This window comes from Strigops habroptila, chromosome 1, assembly GCF_004027225.2.
Source record: "Strigops habroptila isolate Jane chromosome 1, bStrHab1.2.pri, whole genome shotgun sequence".
Classification (NCBI taxonomy): Eukaryota; Metazoa; Chordata; class Aves; order Psittaciformes; family Psittacidae; genus Strigops; species Strigops habroptila.
In genome coordinates, this window is record NC_044277.2 from 142,306,948 (window position 1) to 142,327,420 (window position 20,473).

The window sequence follows — 20,473 nt, forward strand, 5'->3', positions numbered from 1 at the left end:
GCTGGAGTAATTTGCTGGTACAGCCTTCAAGCAGAGACAGGACAAGGTTCCTCATAGGAATGAGGTCTAAACAAGAATCCCAGAATGCACTGTGGTAAGAAAAGGGTTTACTCTTCATGTGCCAAAGTGGGTTTTTACCTGAAATAGAAATACAAGTTACCCACCCAGTGTTTATAAGCACATTAAGCATTTAAGTGACATTTTAAAATCGCTCTTAATTTGATTCTTACCAAGTATTTGAAACAATTTGGCATGATTAAAGATTCATAGTGGAACACTAAGTAGCTCAAAGGAACAAGTATCTAACTTGAAAGAACATGAGCTGGCTTCAGTGTACACTCACAGCCCAGAAAGCCAACCGTATCCTGGGCTGCATCAAATGCAGCGTGAGCAGCAGGTCGAGGGAGGTGATCCTGCCCCTCTGCTCTGCTGTCGTGAGACCCCACTTGCAGCACTGTGTGCAGTTCCAGTGTCCTCAACATAAGAAGGACATGGAGCTGTTGGAACAAGTCCAGAGGAGGCCATGGAGATGATCAGGGGCTGGAGCACCTCCCATACAAATCCAGGCTGAGAACATTGGGGCTGTTCAGCCTGGAGAAGAGAAGCTGCGTGGAGACCTCAGAGCAGCTTCCAGTGTCTGAAGGGGGCTACAAGGATGCTGCAGAGGGACTCTTCATCAGGGACTGTAGCGATAGGACAAGGGGTGACAGGTTCAAACTAGAACAGGGGAAGTTCAGGTTGGATCTAAGGCAGAAGTTCTTCCCTGTGAGGGTGCTGAGGCGCTGGCACAGGGTGCCCAGAGAAGCTGTGGCTGCCCCATCCCTGGCAGTGTTCAAGGCCAGGTTGGATGGGCCTTGGGTGACATGATGTACGGTGAGGCGTCCCTGTCCATGGCAGATGGTTGGAACTGGATGATCTTAAAGTCCTTTCCAACTCAAACCATTCTGTGATTTTATGATTCTATGTGTAATTCCCACAGGTGCCTTTGCAAATCCCTATTTTGAATGTTGTTGTCTGTTGGATAAACAGCTTTCTGCACAAACATTGTCTGCCTGCAATAATTTATGAAAATCATAACATTGATTTAAGGTCTTCTCAGTGCTCCATAAATTTTATACAGCCCTTAAATTATAAAACTGCTACTGCTGGGGCACTGCTGAGAACAATGCTTAATCTCTTCTCTTGGGATAGTTGGCATGTCAGAGGAGAAAAGAAGAGACTCAGGCAGTTGAATTGTTTGTTTCAATTTACCAGGGCAGAATAAACCAGCCTGGCTCTAGTCCCACTGAGACCGTGTGCATCAAGGTTGTATTGCCAAAAGAGCTGCTCTGACCTTCCTCTGCCTTTCCTTGGGTTTAAAATCAGAAAAGAACTTGCATTGATTTCACAAGGATACTTTTTTTTTGCACGCATCATCACATTTGTGACACTTGAGATATTCCCCTTCTCATTTATAGTCAGCATGTTCCTGCTCTCAGATTCATGACAACAAAACTCTGCATCTGTCCAATTACACGTTGGTGTAAAAAAGCTCTGCAAACTCACTGTATCCTTATCACACAGTCCTCCTCCCAGCCCAAAGCTGCACCAGAACAAATGTAGGGGTTTTTTGCTTTTACTAAAATTAGAGTTCTTAGGAGTGTTTGATTTCTTTTTTCTACCTTCTTTGGCAAAGATTAAAGCCATCATTTTTGGCACTGGATCTAACACAAGGTGAAATTAAAGTCCTACTATAAAGAAACTATGTTTGAATGGGTTCCTTTACTTTTAAACCTGGCCTAGTCACACATTAAAACTGCAGACTGCTTTGGCCTTAGTGAGATGTTGGCTAAGAGCACGTCTGTTTTCCTGGTGAAGCCTCATCTGGAGTAGCCCAGTTTTCAAAGGCAAAGTGCTCAGGTCATTATTAGAACCACTCTTTTTGGTGTTTCATCTATGGATCCAAAGTCAGCAGCTCCTATCGTCTTTTTGTTACTACTGACACTTTCCAGGTCTTTCCCCTCTCCTGATAACACTTCCTAGTCTGTCATTCAGACAGACTTTAAGGGATGTGTTTTCAACCTTTCTGTACTCACGCTTTTCTCCCACGTAACCCTGTGAGTTTCATCCTTCTTCGTACGCTGTTTTTGCTCAGAGGTATACAAACCATCTGTGCCTCTAGTACAACGTTCTTAAATAGCCTCCAGGCAGATCTCTATGGTTTTTAAGTACTTCTCTTTGCCCTTCAGCCTGCTGTTAACCATTTTCCTCACAGTTTTATAATCTGCCCTTTTAAAGTTCGTTGTTACTGTGTTGTCCCTAAGGGAACCACTCTTTCATGATATCAAACCTAAAAGTGTGCAGTGATCACCGTTACCCCATGGAGGCTCAACAACACCTTCCTCTAATAACTTCTACAAGGTAGCTCCCTCTTGCCCATGGCCTTAACTAATCAGGCATTGCACTGAGGACTGCCACAGGAGTCAAGGAAAAGGAATCCTTTGCCATATGGATTGGAATGGCACCAAAGCCACTTTACATCTCGTGATAAGAGGAAAAACTGCTTTTGCCAGCTGTCACTTTACCTTCAACAAAAAGTGATCATGGGGTAAACAGTAAAATTCAATCATCTCATACAATTTTCCTGAGCAGTCCCATCCATTTCCCCAGGAGGAAGTAATTTCCCAAGGGCTGGCTCTGAGATTTTATAGGTTCTCAAGATCTCAAGGAACCCTACAGGAGGTTGCAGTCACTCACGTAAAACCCTGTGGTGTTTCTCCCCTGGTTTTAATGGTTACCTTGTGCCTGCCACCTTTGAAATGCTCTCAAGGAAGTGGGGTGGAAGGGGAGGTCTGTGACACGAACAATCTCTTTGCAGATGGAACACCTCGCTCTAGGAATGGGAATAAAGGGATGATACTGAAGAGGCAGCTGATACATCAGCCCTTCTGTTTGCTGAATGCGCAGAAGATTGATTGATGGCATCCTGCCACAGGAGAGGGCTATACGTTATTAACCAACTTCAATGGACAAACACTTGCTGAGGCTGCATATCATACCTCTTGTGCTGTACCGAAGCTAATGACTCATCTTCAGGCATGCCTGATGTCCTTGAGGATGCAATTGGCTCTACACAGCAGAGTGAAGCATCACTTAGTTAATACACTACAGCACAAGGGAAACAATCAGCTGAAACGATGACATTGCTACTTCCTGCTTCATTATAAATCTGCAGCTTCCTAACAGGATTATATACTGAAGCGCTGTAAAAAAAAGACATTAAGTCCTGTAATGAAACTTAAAAAATGTGTAATTAAAACAGCTAAATCCAGGCTTCTTGTGCTCAGTGTCTGCAAAACACAGCCTTTGATCCTCCAAATGATACTTCCTGCAAAAGTGCTGGACACAAAACCAATCAGAATAGAATTCTGACTCATTCCTTCCTGTTTAGGCCAATGAAATGAACATTTGCAGTACAACAAATTTGGTTTTGTTTAAGGGAAAACAAAACCCCAATCTTTTCAGACAAGCTACCCTGTCTGAAACCAAGGGTAGGAGCTCTTTAGGCCACTCACACATGCATTTTCTTGCTCATTCCGTCCCAGGTCTTTGCAATTTCTATCTCATAATGCAGCATTCTTGATGATTCATCTGAATTCCTATAATTTAGAGAAAGATCCTGTTTCTTCATAAGAAAGGTGACAGAGCATCTCACCTTTCCTGATGGCATCCAAGTGCAACGTGAAAAGCCTCCACTATAGGCATCCATTGCTGCAGTGCTACTACAGCACACCAGGTGTGTTCTGGCTTCCTGCTCAGCTGAGTGAGAACTGACACCATCATCAGTAAATGCCTTGGAGTCTTAATGAACTGGGAAATATCCAAGATTTTATTTCTAAAAACTGTACAAGATTCCCATGTTAGCTAACAGGCCATGTCTGACCAAGATTCCTGTATTAGGTAACAAGCCTCAGCTACTTTCACCTTGCTCCTCCATAGTTCTTCTCTCAAATAGAATCAGCCAGGTTGGAAAAGACCTTTAAGATCATCAAGTCCAACCATTGCCCCAGGACTGCCAAGACCACCACTAAACCATATCACTGAGGGCCTCTCACCCTTAGCTGAGCAAACTCCCTGAGAAGAAAACACATCTACATTCCCCACTACAGGAGGGTAAAAGGACTGGGGATGGGAGCAGGGAAGGGAGAGAGAAAGTAAAAGCCAGGAGAACTGTCCATTCCAGTCCTAGCCCCATGTTCCATGCACTTACTTTGGCTTCCCCTTTATTAGACAGTTCTTGCTATTATTGTTTTTCCATGTTGCACTGCTTAAGGCAGGCGATTGCTTAAGACAGTTTCACATTTCCTTCCTAAATGAAGAAGTAAACGTTCTCTTTAGTCCCAGGTTTCATGGGGAGTTGGTGGCGTGGGTAATTTTCTTGGTGTGGTACATTGAGAACACTGAATTTTCACATGACTATTCACACTATTCACTTGACTAAAATGCTTTTGTGCATCACTCACACCTCTTAATAAATACATCCAATTAGTTATTGTGAGGTGAACTGGGAGTGAAATACAATGAATACAAAGGGCTCCTCCTGGTCAGAGCACTACAAATCACAGTTGGAATAAAGGAAATAAACTGGGTTTCCGTACCCACTTTTCTTTCCCCTGCTGTGTTGCCTGAAGAACAACATACCTTTCATTATATTATTTCCAAGTAAATCAAATTAATTTATTTGCATTCCAGATGTCTGTCATGAAGTTGTAGGGCAAGAAGCATGATTAAGCAAAAGCACTGCACCCAATATCTTGAGGCAACACTGTTTTTACTGGACTTGTCTCCCAAGTCTCTCACTAGAAACAGTAGTTTTGTTTAAATGCAATGACTAACCAGATTCAGACAAGACCACAGTCTTATTCTGAACCAGCTGCATATTTGGGAGGCCCTCTCTAATTTTAAGGTAAATCCAAATTCCCTCTCATCCTTGGCAAGCGTTTATCTCTCGATAGCCATGTCCCCTAAACTGCCTCACAGCTAAAGGGAAGAGCTTTCAGGCTGTGCAAGAGAAGTGTAGGCAAGTATATTTTTGTGCTGATAAACAGAACCAGGAGAGTTTAAGGAAGCAGCCAGCGGTTAATTCAGTCTTTCAGATGAGTCTCAGCAAGTCAGTTGTTGAAATATACCCAAATATTCCTTCAGTATACTGTAATGCTACAAGATACCTCATGGGGATAAACATATATATATACTTTAATGAATTCAAACAAGTTTTAAGTCTACAAAATAAATTGAAGATTAATCCCTGGGAACCTTTGATTCTATGTTTCTTCTTCCTACATTTTCTCTTATTTATGCAGAATACAGATAAATTATGTATTTACAAATGTAACATGTCCTCATGGGAATGATCAGGCTGTCACACTGCACTTCTCTGGCAGTCTGAATATCAGATCAGTGCTACAGCAAGACTTTAATATGTATGTATAGGTCTGGTGTTAATTTTCTGAAAGGAAAACATCTATTCCTTCTCAAATCAGGACTAACACAATTAGTGTGAAATAGGATGTAGACTTGCACCCAATCTTATGCTGCAGGAAGTTGGTATGTATGGAGACAGGGAGCAGTCATGAGAGGCTTAGTTATCAGGTGACAAACAAAATCCCACTTTATGTACTTAAATTGTCATTAAAATATCTTTGGACCACTTAAAGAAATCATAATTTATTGTTTAAAACAGATGAACAAACTAAAACCAGCTGTTTCCCACAGCAACTTCTAATTTGCTCCTCAATGAAGCTGTATAGCCCACATAATCTGGAATGTCCTGTCACAACAGAAGAACTGATGTTGTACCCTGTAATTCTGCAGCAAGCTCAGGCCTTGCTTATATATGGTTGCAGAACAACCATACTCCCAAATGATTTCAAAGCCACTAGTCCCATTCCCACCACCTTCTTCTTCCCAATCCCATCAGCTCTCAGTGTTAGTTTGAATTTCAGCACATCCTGTTACATAAATGGCACAAAAATGGTCAAGTTCATTGTACTGTACAAGGGCCACTGAAAGAGTTTAGAGCCCTGTATCACAGCTATAATGTTCCTTGACTTAAATTTCCTGTTTATAAATCTACTTGAAGAAAACTAAAAGAATGCTTTTCCAAGGCTTACAGATTAAATACAGTTTCTTTTAAATAAGCTGTTTGAGATCCCAAATAATGATGAACACAGAAGTAGCCAAGTGGAAACAGACTTCAACAAACAGAAACCACCACCACAGCACTGAGCCCATCAGTATGATAACCAACGTGCACAATCTCCAATCTTTCTTTTGCATTAGTTGATAACCATCAGCTACAATCACCATTTTTGTACCTTGCTAGCACAATCCGTTCAAGTGAATTTGATGCTGCTTAGATGGCATTCACCACAGACAGGATTAAGACTACACGATTTTAGCAGTTGCTGCAAGAGCTCTGCAAAGAGCTAATGTGCCAAACCACACATGCAGAAGTTGTGCAAAAAACCTCTGAGACAGAAACCTTCAGTCTCTGTTCCACAACAGAGAAGTGTCTCTCTTTTGAATGTCAAGGTAACAGGTAAAAACCATACAGCTGCCAACTAAGGCCAGTAAAGAGAGAGGAATTACATGTTTAAAAATGTATTGACTGAAAATTTATACAAGGTCGATACGTACAGGTCTATTTTGCTACTCATTTGACCTCAAATAGTTTTTACATACATGGTTAAATTCTCTTTTAAAAGAAAGACATGCCATACTGTTCATACAGTTCCATCTGAACTGCAAAGACTTGCCTCTTGCTAGTTTTACACTATGTTTCTCTAGTTGGACTACAACAAAGTAAGGGAAGACCTTGATACCATGCCTCTATTTCTAGGCAAACCCTCAATCTTACTCAGATCCCTCAAAGGGATACATAACATACAAAAACATACAATTCCTAATCCTCATTTTCCTCATCGTCAAATGAGAGAAGACTGCTGTTTATTTGCTTAGCTGTACTCTGAGGAGTAGTTGCTTCTCCCTTAGTTTTCTTTGCCTCTTTCATCTTCTTTCTTGAACTTACATTGAAGTCCAAAATTTTCTCTGACGAACGTTTGGCTGGTTTCCTGAACATAATTTTTCCATCAGCAGGTTCTGGTTCACCATCTATAACAAAGACAGTAAAATCAGAACACACCTGCACATGTTCACATACACATACAGACCTTGACTAGTATCTTTTCTTGGTCCCCAGAACCAAGACCAGCGAGACCCTGACACAATACAACTGTGAAAATAGGTATTTTGGCCACAAAATGTCCTTCATGCAGACACATTTGCTACATGGCAACCAGTCCTTGAAGCTAGTTCTCCTGCAGTTCCTATTAGAAGCGGGTTCTCACTAACCAGAGCTGTAACTTCAAAGAGACTGTGAGCAGCCCCACACAATCCAGCCACATCCACTTATCAAAATGGAAAGGACAACTTCACAGGATCCATTAATTCCACTGTTACAAACTTCACTGTTTGTAAAATCCATGACAACACATGCACTTATTCCAGAATTATGGTGTATCTTTAAAGAACAAAATGCCACGTACACAATATAAAGCTTTTTAATATCTGCTGCCTTGCTGAGACAAAAGATCACATGATCATAAACCTGCCTTTCACTATCATATAGGATGAAAGTTTTAGGGTTTCTTTGTATCTGCAAAATCAACAAACTATTCCAAATGACTAATTCTGCTCCTCAACATGTATTAGAGCAAATAATTTAAAAACAAGGATTTGTTATCTTCCTTCAAGGATTATCAGGGAAGAGGTAGAAAGCTACTGCACAAGTAACAGCATCAAGGCAGTATTTCTGGGGAAAAAGTGTAATTGTAAAGTCATGAATCAGACATAAATAAAGGCTCATGCTGCAGTGATTCGCAACTTGTAGAATGTGTATCATCTGTCAGGGTGTTAAAAACCATTAGGTACTGAGCAAGATACTTTTCCTGAATTACCTTTGTGAAATTCATTATTCAACAGAAATTTCCTCACAACATGCATGTGTTTGACAACATGGTGTTCTATTTAGTTATAACCACTAAATATCTTTTGTCTTTAGCACGAATTCTTTCCTTAATATATAAGCATTATGGCAGAGGAACATTTCAGTGTTAGCATACACAGCACTGGCTGAAACACTCTTCAGTGCATACTCTAAGCATTACAACTATTAAATCTGGTGTCTTAAGGGTTGTGCGGTACAAATGAACACAGAATCATAGAATCCCAGACTGGTTTGTGTTGGAAAGGACCTTAAAGCTCATCCAGTTCCAATCCCCTGCCACGGGCAGGGACACCTCACACTAGACCACATTGCTCCAAGCCCCATCCAACCTGGCCTTGAACACTGCCAGGGATGGGGCAGCCACAGCTTCTCTGGGCACCCTGTGCCAGCGCCTCAGCACCCTCACAGGGAAGAACTTCTGCCTTAGATCTAACCTGAACTTCCCCTGTTTCAGTTTGAACCCATCACCCCTTGTCCTATTGCTACAGTCCCTGATGAAGAGTCCCTCTGCAGCATCCTTGTAGCCCCCTTCAGACACTGGAAGCTGCTCTGAGGTCTCCACGCAGCTTCTCTTCTCCAGGCTGAACAGCCCCAATGTTCTCAGCCTGGATTTGTATGTGAGGTGCTCCAGCCCCTTAATCATCCTTGTGGCCTCCTCTGGACTTTGGATCCCAAACCAAAGCCTGAAGACAAGGACCTTCAAATGAAGACAATCACTACAGATCTAAAAGAGGAAAGAGCAGAACCTCAAAACTGAGGATTTACATGTTTTGAAAAATGAACAGCTTCTCTTCACAACAGCCAGCCAGCAACACATCAGTTATCACATGTCAAAGTGCCTCAGCATTCGTGCGCGGTGGAAAGGAAGATTATCAGTTGGGAAATCTACTTCCCTACTACCTTTTCAGCTTCACAGTTTCACATATGATCTGATTTGGGGTTATATATTATGGCCCAGTACCTGTTAAAGTAATTTCACTTTCAACTCTGGGATAAAAATCAAAGCAACAAGAAACGTTATCAAATCATGAGCATCAAACTTCCTTTATAGTTCCCATTTTTAGAATTGACCATTAGCCAAACAAATGAATTATTCAAACCTCTCTTTATTAAAGTGGAAGTAACCAGCTGTCCAAATACGTGCCTCTGAGTAGAAATCAGAATGTAAATCTAGAGATCAGACTGACAGTGCAAAGATGGCCAAAGACTCAACAAAACCTTCAGCAAGCTGCAGCACAGTCACCCACAACTTCATTTCAAGTTTCACACTGGGTCCTCTCCATAGCAGAGGCATACAGGAGCACTTACCCTTTTATTCCCGTAAGGCAAAAAATAGGAAAAGGAGGCCAAGATCTCATACTAACTGCTGATGAACGAATAGAAACAGTCATGTAGAACAGAGGGCAGCAGTCTCCAAAGCACAGTGATCCAACACTCCTGGTGCCTACTACTGTGGATTTTTTCCTCCAAATGCAAATTATTACCAAAGGGGTAATAGGCAGAGGTGCCAAAATCCCATAGGGACTCAGTACTACACTCCTCACTACACACAATTATGTCTGAAAAATTCACACAACTCATGAAAGGTAATTTTAAATGGTAGAAAAGTAAGAAAGTATCAAGCTCCCTTTTATGGATTATCTCTCTTTGGCTATAAGCAAGAAATAAATAGTTTGCAACTCACCTGATTCATTTGACTTTAAGGACTCTTTGATTTGCTGTTTAATTTTCATCGCTTCTTCAGCAGTCAAGTCTCCTTTCTTCAGTGTTACCACTTGAGGCTGCTCATCTTCCTTGTCACTGCCACTGTCACTATCTCCATCTGCGAGTGGAAGCTGCTCTCTCTAGACAGGAGAGAAATAAAAGCAATTCTGATCACCCCACTCAATCAGAGCCACTGAGGGTGTGCTAGTTGTCTTTGGTTTCACTTTTGCAGTGAGGTTAGTGAAGAGATTTAGCATACTTGTCAGTGCCAAACTCTCCCAACACACATTGTCCCAGTGACACTCCAATTCTGTCACTGAGACATAGCATTCCCTAGAAAAGAAACTGTATGGGCTCCTTCAATTAGAGACCAAAACAGCAGGAACTTGGGAAGGTGAAGAATTCATTCCTCTTGTTCTTTACTGTACAAGCACTATCTGCCATGCAACACTAAGAAAATCTTAAATGTGTGGGTCCAAATTTGAATCTTCTATGCTGTACTCAAAGCAGCACAGAAAAAGGGAGTCCATAGTGGCTTTGTTATTAAAGCTACCTAACCAAATCACTGTGAGCATTATGGATTGACACAAGGAAGACCATTTTCCTGTTTCCACTCTCCCAAATTTGTGTTTTGAGACAGAAGAATCATTTGGGATAAAAGTTTGTAACAATAAACTTTCTGGCATGCAACAACAGTGCAACAACAGAAAGTTTGGAAGTAGCAGAGGAAATAAAAACTTCATCTTATAAGGAAAAGTATAGATAGCATTACCATTATCTACTGAATTTACCAAGAGCTAAACAAAATCTTCCTTGGGAGGTGAAACAGTTTGTACTAAATTAACTCAGGGCATACTTTTGTCTCAAATTTCTTTAACAAATCATTGTGAGAAAATTTCTGTAACAAATCATATTACTTTCCTGACCAGTCTGGAGAGAGTCAGGTGATAATGGCCTCTTTCTACTGGAATTGAACCTTAAAAGGCACTACAGGCAAAGGGAGCAAGTGGTGCAAACCAATACAGTGACTGCTTGTAATAAAAAGTATTTTCACAAATAACACATATCTAGTGGCACAAGTGTGATCCAAATCAAGGCAGTAACAATGGTGGGGTGCTTTTTATTTTGCTAGGTTAGTTTTCAGCTGCACAGGTTAGGGTGGGATCATCCAAACATCTGCGCAAGTACAACCAGGTAACAACATCACTGCACAAACAGCACTACCTAATGTTAAATGTTAAATTAACAGCTAATGTTAAACCACTGCTCCAATTTACAGTTCCTTAGTTATCAAAAAGAAACAACAACTTTACATGTATTATGATAATGACAGGCCTCTTTCATAAAGCATCCTGCATAACCTTAGCAGGAAACACATGCAAAAGCACATTGGTAACAGAAAACCCCTCAGAAAAGGCTGCCTTTTAACAAGCTGGCTCCAACACCCCTGCCTCGCCATCACATCAGTTTGTCTGCTGACCTGTATTAAGATGATGTTAACTCCTTTTCAATGTATTTTTTTTTTGCTATTAAACCACTTTTGTACTATATTATTAAGCCACTACTTATTTTCTGTCTGGGCTTTGTAAGGCCAGTTAATCTTTGGACATCACTGCTGTTTCCCTGTTGACAGAGACCACTTGGGCACGGACTGCTCTGCCAAGGGCACCATGATCACCATGGCTGCAGTCATCCCAAACAGCAGCGGGGAAAGGCACTGCAATTTGTTGTCGTTTTCAACCACCAGCAGGGAAGAAATAACAAGACAGTTTCGTTAACTTTAAGCAGGTAACTACAGTTCCCCCTTCTCCTACAGCGACAAAGCCGTAAAGTGCCGCTTCCCCACCGCCTTCGCTTTAAGCCCGGGGCGGGACACCAGGGCACGGGAGGCCCCATGAAGCGGGTGCTGCCCCGTCCCACCCCGGAGAAGGGCCGGTCGCGGCGGTGTAAAGGAATCAGGGCCCGACACAAGCCCGCAGGCATCAAGAGCGGCGCTGGCCAAGGCCGTTACCTTGGTTTCCACCGTGGGACCCTCCCGATACCCGACCTGCCGCTTGAAGCGGCGGAGGAAGGCGGGCTCGGCCGGCCGCACGTAGGAGACCTGGTTCCGTTTGCTCATGGCGGCCGCCTTCCCCTCACGCTTCCCGATGGCCCTCGTCACGTGAAGGGGGGAGGCGAAGGCACGTTCAGCCAATGGCAGGGAAGACAGAGTGAAATGGCCGCGCTCACGTCAGCTTCGGGGAGGGGCCACGTCGGCTGCGTCTCTTGGCGTCAGATTTGAACGCTCCGCGGTGGTGGAAGGGAGCTCGGCGGGCGGGAAGGAGCATGGCTGCCGCTGGGAAACGTAAGCGGGCACCGGGCAGCCCGGAGGAGGGTGAGCGGCGCTTCACCGCCGTGCGGGGACCGGGCAGCCTCCGGGGGAGAGGGGCGCTTCACCCCCGTGCGGGGACCTGGAGCGGCGCGGTGGGTGCCCCCGGCCGTACGAGGGGCGGCTCTGCCGGTGGGGGTACTGGGCTCCTCAGCGCAAGACAGGCAAGGAGCTACTGGAGAGGGTCCAGCGGAGGCCGCAAGGATGATAAGCGTTTCTCTTCTGAGGGGATATGGCGGGAGCTGCGCCTGTTTGGTCTAGAGAAGAGCAGGCTGAGACGGGATTGGGGGTTGGACCAGATAATCTTCAGAGGTCCCTTCCAACCCGAACGATTCGGGAATTCTGTGGTGTCACCCGTGTGCGAGAGCTAAGAGGGTCGTGTGCAGGGGTCTCGGTGCCCCACAGAGGGGCCGATGCTCCTGGGCTGTGATCCTGGAGGGGCCGCGGTGGGGCTGGAGCAGCGGCATGGAGAGCAGTGATCCCCGATGCCTCCAGAAGCATGTCTGGCACTGACATCCCTGGCTGATATCCTGAAGGGCTTCCCATGATTGATAGGTGTGAGCAGCCCTCCCGAGGGGGAAAGCTTCACAAACCCTTCTGCTCGCAGCTGCCCCGCGTTAATGGGTTCTTTCTCTGTAATGTTATCGAGTTTTAATTACCTGTGATTAAGGGGCTGGAGCACCTCCCATACAAATCCAGGCTGAGAACATTGGGGCTGTTCAGCCTGGAGAAGAGAAGCTGCGTGGAGACCTCAGAGCAGCTTCCAGTGTCTGAAGGGGGCTACAAGGATGCTGGAGAGGGACTCTTCACCAGGGACTGTAGCGATAGGACAAGGGGTGATGGGTTCAAACTGAAACAGGGGAAGTTCAGGTTGGATCTAAGGCAGAAGTTCTTCCCTGTGAGGGTGCTGAGGCGCTGGCACAGGGTGCCCAGAGAAGCTGTGGCTGCCCCATCCCTGGCAGTGTTCAAGGCCAGGTTGGACACAGGGGCTTGGAGCAATGTGGTCTAGTGTGAGGTGTCCCTGCCCATGGCAGGGGGTTGGAACTGAGTGAGCTTGAGGTCATTTCCAATCCAAACCAGTCTGGGATTCTGTGATGTTTGTAACTGTTGTCTCTCACAAATGTCCAAGTGAAAGCAGCCCTTTAAATTGGGAGCCAAGGACAGCTAGCTGGGAGTTGGTCATTTCCCAAGGTATAGGCTGTGCCTGTGAGTCTGATTTGAGTTTTAAAATGCACTGCTGCTTCTTGTCCCTGCTCATTTTGACACCTTGTGTGTTTGATGAATAAATAACTGAATTGGAAGATAGCACATTTCTCAAATGTTATTGTATGAATGAAAGATTCATTCTTTCGTTGTTTGGATTGGAGCTGAGGAACAATTCCTTCCCCAGAGGGTGCTCAGGCACTGGAACAGGCTGCCCAGGGCAGTGCTGGAGTCACCGTCCCTGCAAGTGTTCACACAGCGTGTAGACGAGGCCCTCAGTGCCATGGGTTAGTGGTGGCCTTGGCAGTGCTGGGCAACGGTTGGACTGGATGATCTTAAAGGTCTTTCCCAACCCGGTGCATTCCATGGTTCTATGAAAGCAGGTAGGCTCACACAGCAGCAGCGAGGTATTTGTGTAGTATTAATGTTAACGAGAAGGTTAGTATCTTTGCACATCTTTCTTAATTCCACTTGTAAAGGAATCCTCTTACAACAAAACCTCTGCACTCTTGGACACATTATAAGGTCTTTATTATTGGAATACTTTGGTAAATCTTTCATTGTCACTTTACTTATTTTTTACATCTGATTATGTTAATATTTTGAATAACCTGTGTGAAATAATTTCATGTCAGAGTCACCCTTAAGTAAAAGATAAGTAACACTATCTACCTACGGGGTAATACATCTCCTTGAAATGTGAAGCTGTGCAAAATGATGCTGATACCTGAAGGAGACCTTTATGCATTAGAGGGCTCTCTGTTACTTCAGAAGAACGAAAGGAATATAACTACCTTGATAAATAAAAGTGAAAGCTGTTCAGCTGTGCAGGTTTAGGAAGTTGAGGTTTTGCAGCAATGTCAGTAAAACTATTTCCTGTTGTGTTGTTGTTTTACCTGCAGTGAGTTAGTAGTTTTAAAATAGAATTGGAATATATAATACTGTTAGTATCCACATTCCTAATTCTCCAAAACACTTGCAGACCCTTATATATGTTGAGAGCCTCACTACTCACACTGCAGGACTAGAGTTTTCTCTACCTTTGCAAGAAATTACGAACTTTCTGCCAAGGGAAGACAGTTACTTATTATTGTTGTGCAGTTCTGATTCATGCATGAAGCAATTATTTGTAAGGCTCTCCATTTATCTCCCTCATTTTCTATTTCTAAAATATTTTCTATTTAAATGGGGGTTTTTTTGAGCAATAATTTTATCTCGTTTAATTCTTATGTGTGTCTTTCACTTTTATTTTCTAGGAGATTTACGGGACTCTGCACTGCCTTTGAACACATCTAGGTAAAGTAGTATTGGACAGTTTGCATATATGAATAATCACATTGCATAAAAAGTGCAAACAACACCTACTATAACTGTGAAATAACTTAAAGCTTTTCTTTCAGTGTTTTCCTGCACAAGATTGTTGCCTTTCTTTCCTAACTTCCATACAGGTTTAGTAAGTGTTGTTCTGAGGTGTCAGATTCCTCTTGGAATGCTGCCGTGCATTAAGTTCTTATTTCTCCACTAACTGCAGTTGGACTCTAGAACTCACCTGAGGAGATATTCCATGAGGAACTTTAATTCTGTGAGGAATTCCATAGCTAAACCAAAAAGGCCCCCTCCAAATATAAACAGTTTCTGCCACAACTGAGAATAAGATTATCTAGTGAAAAGATATGCAGCAAGTTAGTGTGGTGTGTCTTAAATCCAGTATATCATCTCTTTATCAGCTGCTTCCTGTTATTTTTTAGCCCTTTTCTCTGCCACTCCGCTACCCCACACTTCAGTCATACTTCCCCTAGTTTTAAAACTATTCTGTTCCTTTCTCTTGTTTGCCAAAACTAAAAATCAGTAACAGTTATAAAACCCTTGTGCTGTAACTGCCTTTTGGGAAAGAATGAGGTAAAGTAAATCCAAGATTGCTACTACTTCATGTAATAATTGAATTCCTTAATATTATATCTGTATACTGCTGTTTATGCCAGAACTCCTTGAAGTTTTAATATCAGAGTTATGCACTTACTCAGGCTAAATTTACTGGTGCATCTTCTGATAAACGCAATGAAATAGGTTAGGCAGCTTTTAGATATAGGTGCTGCTGTACTTCATTGGACTCATGGATCAAGAATTGGTTGTTCTTACCCTTCTTGTAAGAAGCAAAGAAAAATGCTAGCAACTTTCTTGCTGGAATGTAGCATCATCTGCTCCATTTGTAAAGTCTTTTTCAGTAGAGAGAAGGATGCCCAAAGCTCATGGTCTTAGAAACTACGGAAACCTTTGTAACAACGCTGGTCTTATATATCTCAGGTTCACTGTGAAATGTGTTTTTTTGGAGCTAAGGTTACATGAAACAGCAGTAAATTCCAGTAACTTCATGTTCTTTGTTTTTAAATCTGCCACTTTGTTACCTTTATTAAATCTGTGGCTTGTAGTGAATTGATGTGTACACAGTGAATTGATGTGTACGATATACTACTACTACAGCTAGTAGTGGTACATTTTCAGGAGAGACCTTTGTATGACTTTATGTGCTTAATCTGATTTTTGTGATCTGATTTAACAGCTGATAGATCTATTTTGAAGTAATCTAATGCATAAATATTCCTTTAGTGTTGAAGGTGATGCTATCAAAGTCTGTGTAAGGGTACGTCCCCCTTCAGAGGGAACCACCCTAAGCAATGGACATCAAGGCTTGTGTTTATCTGTTCTTTCCTCAAAAAACATCCGTCTGCATTCGAAGCCTGAGCCAAAGATCTTCACTTTTGATTATGTTGCAAATATGGAAACAACACAGGTAATGACTTCCAGAGTCTTGGAATAGTATTGCAGTTTTTCTTCAAATTCTGGCAACTGCTATACTAAACCTTTGTAAAGATGTGTAATGCTTTAGGTCTTATTTTTTACACTGGTCAGATTGGTAATATGTAGTTATAGTACAGAAATGTTGCACTAAATTCTGCTCTCTAATAGTTTTAATGTATTTTTAACTGTTAATTTCTTTAAAGTTTGCATCAAAATTGGAATTTCTATTTGTAAATGCTACAGTAACACCTTAGACAGAAAATAAACCTGCCTGTTGGGACAAACATAGAAATAGCTGGCAGTCAGTAGCTGATATTGAAGATGTGATTTGTATATTAGGAACTTATGAGTTTATAGCCTATTTGTTATATTTCCTTCTTATATTTTCCTTTGAAGCAGATGCATTGTTCATCTGGGACTGGTAATACGGGAAGAAAACCCCTTCAATTTAATTTCTGTAATATATTGCTTGCAATTCTGAACATAATTTTAACTCCTCTAAGAGTGCAATTCCCTTTAACTTCTGTTTAAAATAACCAGCCCCCCCCCCGCCCGAAAAACTCCCCAAAACCTACCCAGTGTAGACTGTTACTGGTAGCTAGGCTCTTCTTGCAGGTCTAAGAGAAATCTGTGAAAACAGATGAGGTTAACAGTTGGGCAGACCTGTTGAATATGCTATTTTGCAATGCAAATGTTGAAAGTTAACTATATGTGATAAGTGATGTTGAAAGTTAACTATATGTGATAAGTGATTTGATTTGATAAGTGTCATGGGCTCAATTTTGATGGTATAAATGACATAATCAAAAACACTGGGCCAAAATTAGTATAATATCTATTTGAAAGCTGTTACCATGATGCTGAGTTTTGTTGGTTTTTCTTTCAGTTTATCAAGGAATAAATGTTTTTCAGAGTGGTTTATGTCACAAAGACTTAGGATGTAATGTTTTGCTGTGAGAACCCCAGGGATCATGGTACATGTCTAACGTTAAGGAATGCAAGTGTTCAAGGCTGGGCTTTGAGCACCCTGGTCTAGTGTGAGGCATCCATGCCTGTGGAGGGGCTTGGAACTGGATAATCTTAAGGTCATTTCTAACCCAAACCAGTCTGGGATTCTATTTTATACATTATAAAGCTATGACCTATAAAATGCTCATAGAAGCAAGACTTAAATGTGTGGTGCCAAGTGCTTTCTCTTTTCTTTGTCCCCAGGAGTCAGTGTTCTCAACTGTGGCCAAAAATATTGTTGAATCTTGTATGAATGGCTACAATGGAACGATCTTTGCATAGTAAGTCATTTAATGGTATTTCACTGCACCATTTGAGGGCACTGTGTTAATGAGTAGTTGTGGGTTTAAGTGCCAGAGCCTGCTTGGCGTTACAGTAAACTTTGCAAGTGCTTCCTTAGTGTAGCACAACCCAGGGAATGTTGTTGCAGTGATGAAGAGTACTTCTTATTCCTCTTTCAGAGGAATCTGTCTGTAGGTGTTACACTCCTAATACGTAAGGCCAATAATGTGGATTGTAAACTCATTTCAATTTTACTGTTTGACTAAAACCTTCAAGTTTTATTGTATTGGTAAGGAGAAGGCTACTTGTTTTCATTCCATTTTACTGCGGGCATACTGAAAACCTCTGTAACTGGATATTTGGCCAGCTGAGCTCTTCAGTGAGGCTTAACTCTCTGTGGGAATACTCAGGAATGATAATTTTAACTTTCAAAATACTTTCAAGGTAGAAATATATCCATGACTAGTAGCATGAATATCATTATATTAACTCAATATTTTTTCCTTTGGAAAACTGAGGAAGCACTTTGGCCAAAAACGCTAAGTCGAAGGCCCAATCTAATCAAAACCTTACTGGAGTTTTTTAACCTAGCACAGCATTTGCAAAACTGTGAAGGGAAGTCTACTTTGTTGCAATAGAAAAATGTGGAAAAATGAAGGGAAATTGCCCTGAAGTTTCTCTAGCATGATTAATAACTATGGTCTAAAAAGGGGCATACTCAGCTTACAAGTATTTTTGTCATTTTGGGTTTATGTGCACAGCTGAGTGACACAAAACCGGAAAACTGACCCAAAAAATAGCTTAATATACATTTGAAAACTTTTGTTTTAATATAAAGTTCCTTTATTTTCCTTTCGAACAGAAATAAGGAAGAAAATGGTGGGTGGTGGGGGAGAGAAAAGGTGATATATCCAACAATTTCATGGTCAAATTTGCTGTTCTATTTGTATACTTTTTTTAGCTGACTCATTTATCAGCTTGCATCTGTAGTATTTTAAACTTTGCATTCTCCTTAAAAAATGTAGATTAGTGAAAAACTAAGAACCAGAATAAAGCTTTATCTGACTCCTTTTTTTTTTTTTCTTTTTTTCTTTTTTTTTTTTTTTTTCCTTGTTTTTATTAGTGGCCAGACTGGGTCAGGAAAAACCTTTACTATGATGGGTAAGTGCATAAGAGAATCTTTCAGTGGTTTCCAAACGTGTTTTTTTGTCTTGAGTTGAAATGTCTTGGAATGATTTAGTTTTTTGTCTTGCTACAGATAACTTTAAGGTTTAAGAAATGGTGTAGTGCTCAGTGCAGTTGGTTTTGCTTTATATCAAAATAGTGAAGTGTAGGTACTCTCATCTGTCTTTTTGAGGAAGTGGATCCTTTTTTTGCCCTGTTTTTAACAGGAGAGAAGCTTTCCAGTTAAACACTTCTAGTAAATGTTCTCAAAAATTAGTGTTGGCTTCCGTTTTTGGCTGATATCACTTGCACGCGTAGAAAAACATTGTAGTGTGCAAGGGGCTTCCATATTAAAATATATTGAGGTTTTCAAAATAACTGCTTCCAACCTGGCCAGGAAGGTGAGGCCCCTCTGTAGAGGAAGGGATCCCTTTGTAATCTTGTTCTTCATACAGTGATGATTTTAAATATATTAATAATTTTGGTTGACATTAGAAAGTTACTGAAATAACCAAAACCAGTTTAGCTGACATATATTCGAGGACCACATAGGAGTTAACTAAACATAGGGACAAATCTTCCACCCCAACTTTCTGGATCTTCAAATCAGGGTTAAAGTACCTGCACTGGCATACCTGCACATCTGTACATGTTTTCTATGGAAATTATTCTCTTTTAGACTTGGGTAACCTATGGACAGGTAAAATGAACTTTTGCAAGCATCATATAGACTATGTATGGATCTGATTATGGAATATTATCTTAGATATTGAAAGTTGATTTTTATTGCATTTCTTTTTGTGGTTTTGCCATAAACGGGCTAAAATGTGGTTGCTGAAATCTTCTATAATGGCATCTTGAAAAGGTCAACCATTGCTCTCAAGTAGTAACAATTCTTCTTTTTAATTCCAAATCTCTTTAGGACCATCTGAATCTGGTAATTTCACTCACAGTCTGAGGGGTGTCATTCCACGGAGCTTTGAATACTTATTTTTTCTAATTGAACGTGAAAAAGAAAAGGTACATTTATCTTATACTTCTTACTGCAATGAAAGTCATGTCTTACATTAAAGATTAGCTATGGCTCTTTGGTAAGTGAAGTTTCCAGGATTATTGCCATCTTGTGTTAGATTTCTTGATGAGAAACACAAGCTGCTCGTACTCTACCAAATTATAGTGCTTTCTTCAGACCCAAGTGTGCTTATATTTTGAGTCTAAAAATGCATCTAGGTTTCTGGATGTTGGTTGTCATCTGGGCATTGGGAATGTACAGTATGCAGAATACATACACAAACAAGTAGCTTTAGATATGTGTAAAAAGAGACTTGCTGCCATGCAATGCCAGACTTAATAAAACCAATCTGTTTATAGTGTAAATTACTGTGTTTTTCAGGCTGGTGGTGGAAAGAGTTTTCTCTGCAAATGCTCATTTATTGAAATCTACAATGAACAGATATTTGACTTGCTAGATTCTGCTTCAGCTGGACTCCTTCTCAGAGAACACATCAACAAGGGAGTCTTTGTTGATGGGGCTGTTGAACAGGTGTTGTCATCTGCTGCTGAAGCATACCAGGTATTTTTTGTCACTTTTTAATGTTTTGATGCTTATTTGGTAAATATTCCTCTGATTTTTTTTTTTTTTTTTTGCACACTTCCCCCGACACTCTCTTTCCCTGTCTCCATGCACTGAAAAACACTGTAAAAAAGCTGTTTCTAGATAATGCTTCCTGCCTATTCCACACATAGAATCATAGAATGGTTTGGGTTGGAAAGGACCTGAAGACCATATCACCCAAGGCTCTGTCCAACCTGGCCTTGGACACTACCAGGGATGGAACATTCACCACTTCTCTGGGCAACCTGAGAGCACCTCAGCACCCTCACAGGGAAGAACTTCT

At 41.5% G+C, this 20,473-nt stretch overlaps 2 protein-coding genes across 3 annotated transcripts in view; one reads left to right on the forward strand and one right to left on the reverse strand.

Moving 5' to 3' along the window:
• Window positions 1–253: 253 nt before the first annotated feature.
• KIAA1143 (KIAA1143 ortholog) lies at window positions 254–11,913 on the reverse strand. The gene is made up of 3 exons (XM_030479255.1): window positions 11,763–11,913; window positions 9,732–9,891; window positions 254–7,152 (listed from the first exon to the last, which is right to left on the reverse strand). Exons 1-3 carry the CDS (start codon window positions 11,868–11,870, stop codon window positions 6,944–6,946), a joined length of 477 nt encoding a protein of 158 aa, XP_030335115.1. The 5' UTR covers window positions 11,871–11,913; the 3' UTR covers window positions 254–6,943.
• A 133-nt stretch (window positions 11,914–12,046) lies between these two features.
• Window positions 12,047–20,473, forward strand: part of KIF15 (kinesin family member 15) — a 39,749-nt gene continuing 31,322 nt past the window's right edge. Inside the window, exons 1-7 of one of the 2 annotated variants that reach the window (XM_030479278.1) lie at window positions 12,047–12,095; window positions 14,579–14,618; window positions 15,930–16,113; window positions 17,334–17,410; window positions 18,535–18,572; window positions 19,498–19,595; window positions 19,969–20,148. In XM_030479278.1, coding sequence (XP_030335138.1) covers window positions 12,077–12,095; window positions 14,579–14,618; window positions 15,930–16,113; window positions 17,334–17,410; window positions 18,535–18,572; window positions 19,498–19,595; window positions 19,969–20,148 — 636 coding nt within the window. In that variant the 5' untranslated portion in view covers window positions 12,047–12,076. Of the gene's footprint in view, window positions 12,126–14,578; window positions 14,619–15,929; window positions 16,114–17,333; window positions 17,411–18,534; window positions 18,573–19,497; window positions 19,596–19,968; window positions 20,149–20,473 lie in introns of both variants that reach the window. The other variant, XM_030479270.1, reaches the window with a different exon arrangement.